The sequence below is a fragment of the Chiloscyllium plagiosum genome, unplaced genomic scaffold (assembly GCF_037043375.1).
Source record: "Chiloscyllium plagiosum isolate Xiang-an unplaced genomic scaffold, Cpla_swu_hap1 HiC_scaffold_27, whole genome shotgun sequence".
NCBI classification, from domain to species: domain Eukaryota; kingdom Metazoa; phylum Chordata; class Chondrichthyes; order Orectolobiformes; family Hemiscylliidae; genus Chiloscyllium; species Chiloscyllium plagiosum.
Genome location: NW_028270165.1, coordinates 39,482,736 through 39,495,694, shown reverse-complemented (window position 1 = coordinate 39,495,694; position 12,959 = coordinate 39,482,736). Strand labels below are relative to the sequence as shown.

General features: G+C 51.2%; 1 protein-coding gene across 7 annotated transcripts in view; it reads left to right on the top strand.

Moving 5' to 3' along the window:
• Nucleotides 1-12,723, top strand: part of LOC148143694 (uncharacterized) — a 32,270-nt gene extending 19,547 nt beyond the window's left edge. For 6 of the 7 annotated variants that reach the window (XM_087974445.1, XM_087974446.1, XM_087974450.1 and 3 more), the window contains one exon: nucleotides 9,504-12,723. In XM_087974445.1, the coding sequence (XP_087830571.1) occupies nucleotides 9,887-11,062 (1,176 nt within the window). In that variant the 5' untranslated portion in view covers nucleotides 9,504-9,886 and the 3' untranslated portion in view covers nucleotides 11,063-12,723. Of the gene's footprint in view, nucleotides 1-6,184; nucleotides 6,222-9,503 lie in introns of those variants that run through there. The other variant, XM_087974447.1, reaches the window with a different exon arrangement.
• Nucleotides 12,724-12,959: the final 236 nt, after the last annotated feature.

The window sequence follows — 12,959 nt, the reverse complement described above, 5'->3', positions numbered from 1 at the left end:
TGATCCTCCTGAAATGTACCATCTCAATCTTTTCAGGATTGAACTCTATCTGTCATTGTTCTGCCCATCTGACCAACCCATCTTTATTGCCCTGTAGTGTAAAACTTTCCTCCTTGCCATATATTAGTGTGGGTTCTGAATTTCTTTTGGGCCTGATTTATTTAGGTTGCTATGTGTTTATTTTGTGGGATATTTTAAGAAGATTGGGAGGACACTTGGATCCAGGATCTGTTTATACCCAAAGAAGAAACTCAAACCAGAATTTTTTTTTATCCAATGTTTTCCCTGGTAACATTTTCACAATGACTTCAATTCCTGCAACACCCTTAGCTTAACTTAAACTATGTTCAAATCGAGACATTACTGAATGGAGATCATAACTTCTTGTACTATTAAATCTGTCTCCAGCAATGCTGCAAATTAGGTAACCTTGCATTATTATTTTATAACTGTGCTCAAAACCTTTTCTAAAAAGTGACCGGATGAAGATTGAAGTTGACTGAACTGCTTTATTCATTTTAAAATATTGCCAAAAAAAAGTAAATGTTCAACATATGCAATATTTTTCTTTCTCTAAAATAGGTAATGAGGTGAAAGGGAATAATGGACAAAGCAATGAAAGTTGAAACTTTATTGCTGGAACAGCACAGCAGGTCAGGCAGCATCCAGGGAACAGGAGATTCGACGTTTCGGGCACAGGCCCTTCTTCAGGAATGAGCAGAGAGTGTTCAGCAGGAGAAGATAAAAGGTAGGGAGGAGGGACTTGGAGGAGGGGAGTTGGAAATGTGATAGGTGGAAAGAGGTCAAGGTGAGGGTGATAGGTCGGAGTAGGGTGGAGGCGGAGAGGTCAAGAAGAAGACTGCAGGTCAGGAAGGCGGTGCCGGGCTGGAAGGATCCGGCTGAGACAAGGTGGGGGGAGGGGGGATGAAGAAACTGGTGAAGTCCAAGTTCATCCCCTGCGGTTGGAGGGTTCCCAGTCGGAAGATAAGACGCTCCTCCTCCGACCGTCGGGTTGTTGTGGTTTGGCGGTGGATGAGTCCAATGACCTGCATATCCTCGGTGGAGTGGGAGGGGGAGTTGAAATGCTGTGCCACAGGTTGGTTGGGTTGGTTCGTCCGGGTGGCCCAGAGGTGCTCCCTGAATCGCTCCGCAAGTAGGCGGCCTGTCTCCCCAATATAGAGGAGGCCACACCGGCTGCAGCGGATGCAGTAGATGATGTGGGTGGAGGTGCAGGTGAATCTGTGGCGGATATGGAAGTTTCCTTTGGGGCCTTGGAGAGAAGTGAGGGGGGAGGTGTGGGCGCAAGTGTTGCACCTCCTGCGGTTGCAAGGGAAGGTGCCGGGAGTGGTGGTTGGGTCGGTGGGGGGTGTGGATCTGACAAGGGAGTCGCGGAGGGAGTGGTCTCTACGGAAAGCTGATAGGGGAGGGGAGGGAAGTATATCCTTGGTGCTGGGGTCTGTTTGGAGGTGGCGGAAGTGACGGCGGATGATGCGCTGTACATGGAGATTGGTGGGGTGGTAGGTGAGGACCAGTGGGGTTCTGTCCTGGTGGCGGTTGGAGGGGCGGGGCTCAAGGGCGGAGGAGCGGGAAGTGGAGGAGATGCGGTGGAGGGCACCGTCGACCACGTCGGGGGGGAAATTGCGGTCCTTGAAGAAGGAGGCCATCTGTGTTGTACGTATTTTGAACTGGTCCTCCTGGGAGCAGATGCGGCGGAGACGAAGGAATTGGGAGAATGGGATGGCGTTTTTACAGGGGGCAGGATGGGAGGAGGTGTAGTCCAGGTAGCTGTGGGAGTCGGTAGGTTTGTAGTAGATGTCCGTGTTGATTCGGTCGCCTGAGATAGAAACAGAAAGGTCTAGGAAGGGGAGGGAGGAGTCCGAGACTGTCCAGGTGAATTTGAGGTCGGGGTGGAAGGTGTTGGTGTAGTGGATGAACTGTTCAACCTCCTCGTGGGAGCACGAGGTAGCGCCGATACAGTCATCAATGTAGCGAAGAAAAAGATGGGGGGTGGGGCCAGTGTAGTTGCGGAAGATGGATTGTTCCACATACCCTACAAAGAGGCAGGCATAGCTGGGGCCCATGCGGGTGCCCATGGCTACTCCTTTTGTTTGGAGAAAGTGGGAGGATTGGAAAGAAAAGTTGTTCAGGGTGAGGACCAGTTCGGTCAGTCGAAGGAGGGTGTCGGTGGAAGGGTACTGGGTGGTACGGCGGGAAAGGAAGAAGCGGAGTGCTTTGAGTCCTTCGTGATGGGGGATGGAGGTGTACAGGGACTGGATGTCCATGGTGAAGATGAGGCGTTGGGGACCGGGGAAGCGGAAATCCTGGAGGAGGTGGAGGGCGTGGGTGGTGTCACGAACGTAGGTGGGGAGTTCTTGGACTAATGGGGACAGGACCGTGTCGAGGTATGCCGAGATGAGTTCGGTTGGGCAGGAGCAGGCTGAGACGATGGGTCGTCCGGGGCAGTCAGGTTTGTGGATTTTGGGCAGGAGGTAGAAACGGGCGGTTCGGGGTTGTGGGACTATGAGGTTGGAGGCGGTGGATGGGAGGTCCCCTGAGGTGATGAGGTTATGGACGGTCTGGGAGATGATGGTTTGGTGGTGGGGGGTGGGGTCATGGTCAAGGGGACGGTAGGAGGAGGTATCTGCGAGCTGGCGTTTGGCCTCAGCGGTGTAAAGGTCAGTGCGCCAAACTACTACTGCGCCTCCCTTGTCAGCTGGTTTGATGGTGAGGTTGGGGTTGGAACGGAGGGAGTGGAGGGCTGCGCGTTCCGAGGGTGAGAGGTTGGAGTGGGTGGGGGGAGTGTGGGAGTTCAGGTAGCGGTTAATATCGCGGCGGCAGTTTGCTATGAAGAGGTCGAGGGCAGGTAGGAGGCCAGCACGGGGTGTCCAGGTGGACGGGGTGTGTTGGAGGTGGGAGAAGGGGTCGTCAGAGGGTGGGCGAGAGTCTTGGTTGAAGAAGAAGGCACGGAGGCGAAGACGGCGGAAGAATTGTTCGGTGTCACTCCGTGTATTGAATTCATTGACCCGAGAACGTGTGGGAACGAAGGTGAGACCCCTCCTGAGGACTGATCTCTCATCCTCAGAGAGGGGCAAGTCTGGAGGGATGGTGAACACACGGCAGGGCTGGGAGCTAGGACCTGGTGTGGGGCTGGAGCTGGATGTGGGGGCGGGGTTAGGCCTGGGGGCGGGGACAGAGGTCGGCTTGGGGGCGGAGTTGGACATGGTGATAGAGACCGGCGGGGGGGCGGGGTTAGTCGCGGTGACGGAACTCGGCCGGGGGGCGGAGTTAGGCGCGGTGACGGAACGCGGCGTGGGGGCGGGGTTAGGCGCGGTGACGGAACTCGGCCGGGGGGCGGAGTTAGGCGTGGTGGCGGAACGCGGCTTGGGGGCGGGGTTAGGCGCGGTGACGGAACTCGGCCGGGGGGCGGAGTTAGGCGTGGTGGCGGAACGCGGCGGGGGGGCGGGGTCAGGCGTGGTGACGGAACGCGGCGGGGGGGCGGAGACACATGCGGCGATGTGGTCCAAACGTAGATTGCTGACGTCACTGGGGGCGGAAGTAGCTGCGGCGACCACGCAGACAGAGTTCTTCCCCGTAGCCGCGGGGGTCGCCAATCTGTTGGTGATTGTCTTCATGACGATCGCAGAGCAGGTTGTCTGTGCGGCGATTCCGGAGGCGGTTGTTTGGGCCGCGATCATGAAGGTTGCGAGGTCGGTGGGGGCGGAAGTGATCGTTCCCACACGTTCTCGGGTCAATGAATTCAATACACGGAGTGACACCGAACAATTCTTCCGCCGTCTTCGCCTCCGTGCCTTCTTCTTCAACCAAGACTCTCGCCCACCCTCTGACGACCCCTTCTCCCACCTCCAACACACCCCGTCCACCTGGACACCCCGTGCTGGCCTCCTACCTGCCCTCGACCTCTTCATAGCAAACTGCCGCCGCGATATTAACCGCTACCTGAACTCCCACACTCCCCCCACCCACTCCAACCTCTCACCCTCGGAACGCGCAGCCCTCCACTCCCTCCGTTCCAACCCCAACCTCACCATCAAACCAGCTGACAAGGGAGGCGCAGTAGTAGTTTGGCGCACTGACCTTTACACCGCTGAGGCCAAACGCCAGCTCGCAGATACCTCCTCCTACCGTCCCCTTGACCATGACCCCACCCCCCACCACCAAACCATCATCTCCCAGACCGTCCATAACCTCATCACCTCAGGGGACCTCCCATCCACCGCCTCCAACCTCATAGTCCCACAACCCCGAACCGCCCGTTTCTACCTCCTGCCCAAAATCCACAAACCTGACTGCCCCGGACGACCCATCGTCTCAGCCTGCTCCTGCCCAACCGAACTCATCTCGGCATACCTCGACACGGTCCTGTCCCCATTAGTCCAAGAACTCCCCACCTACGTTCGTGACACCACCCACGCCCTCCACCTCCTCCAGGATTTCCGCTTCCCCGGTCCCCAACGCCTCATCTTCACCATGGACATCCAGTCCCTGTACACCTCCATCCCCCATCACGAAGGACTCAAAGCACTCCGCTTCTTCCTTTCCCGCCGTACCACCCAGTACCCTTCCACCGACACCCTCCTTCGACTGACCGAACTGGTCCTCACCCTGAACAACTTTTCTTTCCAATCCTCCCACTTTCTCCAAACAAAAGGAGTAGCCATGGGCACCCGCATGGGCCCCAGCTATGCCTGCCTCTTTGTAGGGTATGTGGAACAATCCATCTTCCGCAACTACACTGGCCCCACCCCCCATCTTTTTCTTCGCTACATTGATGACTGTATCGGCGCTACCTCGTGCTCCCACGAGGAGGTTGAACAGTTCATCCACTACACCAACACCTTCCACCCCGACCTCAAATTCACCTGGACAGTCTCGGACTCCTCCCTCCCCTTCCTAGACCTTTCTGTTTCTATCTCAGGCGACCGAATCAACACGGACATCTACTACAAACCTACCGACTCCCACAGCTACCTGGACTACACCTCCTCCCATCCTGCCCCCTGTAAAAACGCCATCCCATTCTCCCAATTCCTTCGTCTCCGCCGCATCTGCTCCCAGGAGGACCAGTTCAAAATACGTACAACACAGATGGCCTCCTTCTTCAAGGACCGCAATTTCCCCCCCGACGTGGTCGACGGTGCCCTCCACCGCATCTCCTCCACTTCCCGCTCCTCCGCCCTTGAGCCCCGCCCCTCCAACCGCCACCAGGACAGAACCCCACTGGTCCTCACCTACCACCCCACCAATCTCCATGTACAGCGCATCATCCGCCGTCACTTCCGCCACCTCCAAACAGACCCCAGCACCAAGGATATATTTCCCTCCCCTCCCCTATCAGCTTTCCGTAGAGACCACTCCCTCCGCGACTCCCTTGTCAGATCCACACCCCCCACCGACCCAACCACCACTCCCGGCACCTTCCCTTGCAACCGCCGGAGGTGCAACACTTGCGCCCACACCTCCCCCCTCACTTCTCTCCAAGGCCCCAAGGGAAACTTCCATATCCGCCACAGATTCACCTGCACCTCCACCCACATCATCTACTGCATCCGCTGCAGCCGGTGTGGCCTCCTCTATATTGGGGAGACAGGCCGCCTACTTGCGGAGCGATTCAGGGAGCACCTCTGGGCCACCCGGACGAACCAACCCAACCAACCTGTGGCACAGCATTTCAACTCCCCCTCCCACTCCACCGAGGATATGCAGGTCATTGGACTCATCCACCGCCAAACCACAACAACCCGACGGTCGGAGGAGGAGCGTCTTATCTTCCGACTGGGAACCCTCCAACCGCAGGGGATGAACTTGGACTTCACCAGTTTCTTCATCCCCCCTCCCCCCACCTTGTCTCAGCCGGATCCTTCCAGCCCGGCACCGCCTTCCTGACCTGCAGTCTTCTTCTTGACCTCTCCGCCTCCACCCTACTCCGACCTATCACCCTCACCTTGACCTCTTTCCACCTATCACATTTCCAACTCCCCTCCTCCAAGTCCCTCCTCCCTACCTTTTATCTTCTCCTGCTGAACACTCTCTGCTCATTCCTGAAGAAGGGCCTGTGCCCGAAACGTCGAATCTCCTGTTCCCTGGATGCTGCCTGACCTGCTGTGCTGTTCCAGCAATAAAGTTTCAACTTTGATCTCCAGCATCTGCAGACTCACTTTCTCCTCAAAGCAATGAAAACAATGCTGACTCTAATTCAGCAAGTATGTTCTTTTCAATAAGTTTAATTCAATATTTACATTAATTACAGTTATGTGAGTGACACAAATAGCAATACTTTAAGGCTGTTACTTAAGTTTAGAAATTCAATCACACTCTGTGTAGATGGCTTAAAATCATTATATCAAAAGCTTAAAGCGCTTGCATAAAACACCTCAGTTATGTTCATTATTTCCCAAAAAGGGGTGTCAAGTAAAAGGGAAGTATTATTGGAGATTTGATGACAGCGGGCAAAATGGCAACTCTAATTTCGCAAGTATGCAAGGTTTAAGCTTAAAATGCATGACAGGTTTATTTATCCAAGAAATAAGCACCTTTACTCTCTCTAATATTAGCTCCAATTATCAATATTTGATATGAAATTAGAAGATCTAGCTTGAGAAATCTACAACGTATTGCCACATGCTTGCCATAAATACGACAGGAACACAGTAAAAGTAGTGAAAATTAAGTCAGATCTTTGTGGTTACGGATCCATAAGATACAGAAGCAGAATCAGTCCATTCGACTTGTTGAGTCTGCTCCACCATTCGATCATGGCCAATGTTTCTCAACTCCATTCTCCTGCCTCCCCCCTGTAACCCTTGATTTCCTTACTAATCAAGAGCCTATCTGTATCTGTTTTAAAAGCACTCAGTTACTTTCCTCATTTCAGTGGCAATGAGTTCCACAGAGTCAGCTCTTTCTGACTGAAAAAAATCTTCCTTATCTCATCCCAGCATTTCTTGCCACCGAGAACTATGGGGGCAGAATCCATGTCTATACTTCCTTGCATGGTAATTTGTAAATAACATTTGTTTTTTCAGGTTCATTAGCTGCTGCTTAAGTGTGTTGGTAGATTTGTGGGCTACCATGATGCGGAGAGGTTTGAGTTGTCTGGACATCATTTCACAGATGTCTTTGATGTAAGGTAATGTGGCTAGGGTTTCTGCGCATGTGTCTGCTTGTTTGAGTTTGTTGTTGAGAAATCAGCGGACAGGGTTTATTGGGTACCGTTCTTCTTGAATATGCTGTATAAATATTTATCTTCTGCTCTTCGTAGTTCCTGGGTGGTGCAGTGTGCAGTGGCTCGTTGAAATAGTGTTCTGATGCAGATTCGTTTGGGATGATTTGCTTCTGCATTAGGTACTTGAGTCTGTGTATGTTGTTTTCCTGTAGACGTTAGTCTGAAGTTCCCTATTGACTGTTCGCTCTACTGACATCTAGGAATGGCACTTTGTTGTTGTTCTCCTCTTTTGTGAATTTTATGCCAGTAAGGATATTGTTGATGGTGTTGTAGGTTTCCTCTAATTTGTTTCATTTTCTGATGACAAAGGTGTCATCACTGTGGAGGACCCAAAATTTGGGTTGGAGCATTGGGAGGGCTGTTTGTTCGAGTCTCTGCATTATTGCTTCTGCTAGGAACCTTGATATTGGTGGTCTCATGGGTGTTCTGTTGATTTGTTTGTAGGTCTTGTTATTGAATGTGAAGTGGGTAATAAGATACGGGTCCACAAGCTTGACAATGTTATCTTTGCTGATGAAGTTGGTGCTGTTTGGTGTTTGTGTCTTTGATGGTTCTTGTAGTGTAGTCAGTGTTTCTTTGGCCACATTGATGTTAATGGATGTGAACGGGGCTGTTATGTCAAAGGACAGCATAATTTCATCCTCTTCTATCTTGGTGTCTTTGGTGTTCAGGAATTCTTGGGTGGAGTGAATGGAGTGGCATGAATCTTCGACTTGGTGTTTTAGTCTTCACTGGAGGTCTTTGACTAGTCTGTATATTGGTGGTGTTCCGGGTAGTGAGACTATGGGCCTGAGGCGGGCGGGGGGCTCCTAGTTTGAAGAGGAGGAGAACAACAACAAAGTGCCATTTCCTAGCTGTCACAGTAGAGCGAACAGTCAATGGGGAACTTCACACTAGCGTCTACAAGAAACAATACACACGGACCAAATACCTAACTACAGAAGCAATCATCCCAACGCCCACAAACGAAGCTGCATCAGGAGATTATTTCAACGAGCCACCACACATTGCAGCACAGAGGAACTGCGAAGAGCAGAAGAGAAATATGTATACGTACTCAAGAACGGATACCCAATAAACCCAGTCCGCCGATTTCTCATTGATGCTTCCAAGCTAACCCTCAAATTTGGTTTGTCCCTGCATTCTTTCCTGGCTGTCTTTTGTGGGTTTTGAAAACTTTCCCAATCCTCTGACTGAGGATAAGAGTTGGGAAGTTGTGTTGTGGCTGTACAATATTCCACTTTTGGAATATTGTGTGCAATTCTGGTCTCGCTCCTATCAGAATGATGTTGTGAAACTTGAAAGGGTTCAGAACGCATTTAAAAGGATGTTGCCAGGGTTTGAGCTGAATGGGCTGGGCTGTTTTTCCTCGTGCATCAGAGGCTGAGGGGTGACTGAGAGTCAATAATAAAATCATGAGAGGCATGGATAGGGTAAATAGACAAGGACATTACCCTGGGTGAGAGAGTCCAGAACTAGAGGGTAAAAGGTTTAGGGTGGAGGAGGGCAAGATTGAAAAGGGTCCTAAGGAGTAACCTTTTCATGCAGAGGGTGGTGTGTGTAAGGAATGAGCTGCCAGAGGAAGTGGTGGATGTTGATACAGCTATGACATTTAAAAGGCATCTGGATAGGTATATGAATAGGAAAGATTTAGAGGGATATGGGCCAAGTGCTGGTAAATGGGACTAGATTAGGCTGGGATATCTGGTTGGCCCGAAGGGGCTGTTTCTGTGCTGTAGATCTGACTCTGGCTTGCCACTAACATTTGCCATGTCTGTATGTTTAGTTTCTCTCGGGTTGTCTGTGTCAATGCCTTAATGTCACATTCCACCCACCACATACCACCACCACCACCCCCACCCACCACAGGGACGATAACCAATTCATGTCTTTTTTTTATCAAGAAGCTGTATTGCAGGTTCAACCTGAATTTACACTTGTTTTGCTTCCCAAAATCAGACTTGCTCACTCTCAGCAATATCCCAATATCCTGAAAGATATTAATTTTCACGTGGTGTTATCCAAAATTCGAAGGTGTCAGTCCTGACATTTTTGCTTTTTCTGTCCCTGTAAGATCCTGAATCAGCAACTTCAGTAGAATTAATTTGAGGGAGTGAGAATAGAGGAAGAGAGAGAGTGTGGGATGCTTTCAACTTTGTGGAACAGCAAAAGAAAAAAATGTTCTGCAGAAAGTGGAGTAGCTTGTTCTGAATTTCTACCCTGGACTGACCGTGATGACTTTTGTAATCTCTTTTTTCAGAGTATTTGAAGATCTGAAGACTGAAGTTTAAAAATCAACAGATGAAGGGCCTATGCCTGAATCGTCGATTCTCCTGCTGTTTGGATGCTGCCTGACCTGCTGTGCTGTTCCAGCACCGCACTTTTCAACTCCTCTCCAGCGTCTACAGTCCCCACTTTCACATCAATGTCTGACAGTCACTCAATCCATCGGGACCTCAACGATTTTGAACTATGATTCTGTGAGAAGGAGCAAAACATTTTGGTTCCTGTTTCAGACCATTTTCAGCATTAGTGGGACTGGATGAGAGTCTCTACTGTTACAGCGTACTGTGTGTAAAGCCTGAAATAGTTATACGGCCAGGAAAAAGGAATTTACTGTGGGCAGGGGCTGTAGCTGCGGCCATGGTGAAACCAGAGGAATCCCACACCGTGGAGAAACCATGGAAGTGTTGCGACTGCGGGAGAGGCTTCCATGCCCCATCTGTCCTGGAGATTCATCGGCGAAGTCACACCGGGGAAAGGCCATTCTCCTGCCCCGAGTGCGGGAAAGGCTTTACCTGCTCCTCCCGCCTGCTGGACCACCGCCGAGTCCACACTGGGGAGAAGCCATTCTCCTGCCCTGAGTGTGGGAAGGGCTTCACCTACTCCTCCCACCTGCTGGCCCACCAGCGCGTCCACGCTGGGGAGAGGCCCTTCCCTTGCTCTGAATGTGGGAAGGCCTTCAGCAAATCCTCGGACCTGCTGAAGCACCAACGGGTCCACAGAGGGGAGAGGCCATTCAGCTGCCCTGAGTGCGGGAAGGCCTTCAGTGATTCCTCTACCCTGCTGAGGCACCAGTGGGTCCACACTGGGAAAAGACCGTACTCGTGCCCTGAGTGCAGGAAGGGCTTCACCCGCTCTTCTGCTCTGCTGACCCATCTGCGGGTCCACACGGGTGAGAAGCCCTTTAGCTGCCCAGAGTGCAGGATGGCCTTCAGCAGGTCTTCCCACCTGCTGAGGCACCAGCGGGTCCACACTGGGGAGAGGCCCTTCTCCTGCCTCCAGTGCGGAAAGTGCTTTACCCAGCCCTCCAACCTGCTGACCCACCAGCGGATCCACACCTGCGAGAGACCGTTCTCCTGCCCCGAGTGCGGGAAGGGTTTTGCTGTTTCCTCTCACCTCGTGGTCCACCGGCGGGTCCACACAGGGGAGAGGCCATTCAGTTGTCCCGAGAGCGGGAAGGCCTTCAGCAATTCCTCTGCCCTGCTTCGGCACCAGCGCGTCCACACTGGAGAGAAGCCGTTCTCCTGCCCCGAGTGCGGGAAGGGCTTTACCCGCTCCTCCACACTGCTGACCCACCGGCGGGTCCACACGGGGGAGAGGCCATTCAGCTGCCCCGAGTGCAGGAAGGCCTTCAGTGATTCCTCTGCCCTGCTGAAGCACCAGCGAGTCCACACCGGGGAGAGGCCCTTCAGCTGCCCCGAGTGCGGGAAGAGGTTTACATTTTCCCGCAACTTGCGGAAGCACCAGCGGGGGCACCAGCGCTCACAACAATCAGATTCCACTGCTGACATTGCCATGAGTCTTCCCCAGGACTGATTCTCCTGACAGTGGGTGCAGTGGGAGAGTTGGTGCACTGTATTTGTTTTCCATTGGACTGCAACCTCACGGCTCAGGGGTGGCATTGTGACTCAGTGATTAGCACTGCCTCATGGCACCAGGAACCAAGGATCAATTCCACCCTTGGGGCGACTGTCTGTGTGGAGTTTGTGGAGGGTAGGAGAATGGATGAGATAAGAAACCGCTGCCTTTCTTGAGACAAGTCTCCCGGAGAGAAGTTGCTGACTGACTGTCTGATCTGTTGATCCTCACAGTGCCCCATTGCCCTCAGTTAATTGGAGGAGGTCCACACGGATGTACCGAAGCCCCTCTTTAGACAGTGGAAGGAAACCTGTGCAGACAGGGAAAACATGCAAACTCCACACAGTTACCTGAGGCTGGAATTGAACCTGGGTCCCTTATGCTGTGAGGTACCAATGTTAAGCAGTGTGCCACCCCAATATGTTATAAAACTGGAATAAACCTACTAAGTTGGAAATGTGTCCATACCAAGAACTTACTGTAAATGTTTGGAAGCAAACGTCCACCGGAATTGTCTTTGGGATGGATCCAAAACTAACTTCGTTAATGATTGAAATTACTTTGACCTCTGGAACTGTCTGCCAGAGAGTGTGTTGGAGTCAGATTCAATTATGGATCATTAAACTGAAAAGGAAGGCAATTGCAGTGTTCAGTGAAGAATAGTACAAGGTACTGTAGTGGGCGGCACGGTGGCACAGTGGTTAGCACGGTGGGCGGCACGGTGGCACAGTGGAGATCCGGGTTCAATTCCCGCCTCTGGCGACTGACTGTGTGGAGTTTGCACGTTCTCCCCGTGTCTGCATGGGTTTCCTCCGGGTGCTCCGGTTTCCTCCCACAGTCCAAAGATGTGCAGGTCAGGTGAATTGGCCATACTAAATTGCCCGTAGTGTTAGGTAAGGGGTAGATGTAGGGATATGGGTGGGTTGCGCTTCGGCGGGGCGGTGTGGACTTGTTGGGCCGAAGGGCCTGTTTCCACACTGTAAGTAATCTAATCTAATATGAGTTTCCTGATTGGGGCTGTTCACTTGCTCCTGTTACCATTTCAGGTTGCTAACTTTTCGTTAGCATCCTGCACATGTTGGGATTTTTTCTCCTTTCTATATCTCCTTGAGTGAGTCAGTGACAAATCTAGTTTATGAATTATTCCTATGATATCTCATGAGAGGGTTTATGATATTCACAGTGTGTCCAAGTGACGAAAAACAAACTGTTCATCTTAAATATTTGATTTTAAACAATGGAAATAAAATTAATGTTTGGAAAACACAACTTGCTGTGTAGTAAGATAATCAGAAGTAGGAATGGGAGGAAGTAATTGACCGTTGAGATGCTCTGTCTTTCATTTATCTAAATTCTCTTTCCTGCACTTGTTTTTTCATGACTTCATCTGCTGAAGTGACTACACTCCAAAAGCTTGTGATTTCAACATAAGAGCATAAGAACTAGGAGCAAGAGTCAGCCTTCCAGCCCTTCGAGTCTGCTCCACCACTCAATAAGATCATGACTAATCTTTTCGTGGACTATGCTGCACTTATCTGCGTTTTCACCATATCCTTAATTCTTTTATTTTTCAAAAACGTATCTACTGATTCTAGTGATTGCTGAAGTAATGTCAAATACTTCCCTGGGCAAGGAATTCCATAGATTAACAACCCTCTGGGTGAAGAAGTTTCTTCTCAGTTCAGTTTTAAACCTGCTTCCTCTAATCTTGAGGCCATGCGCTCTTATCTTAGTCTCACCTACCAATGCAACATCCTACTTTTATTTCTTTCATAATTTAATATATTTCTGTAAGATCCCCTCCAAACAAACCTGCGGAACTATAACCTGGTGTCATGTGACTTATGACTAAAAA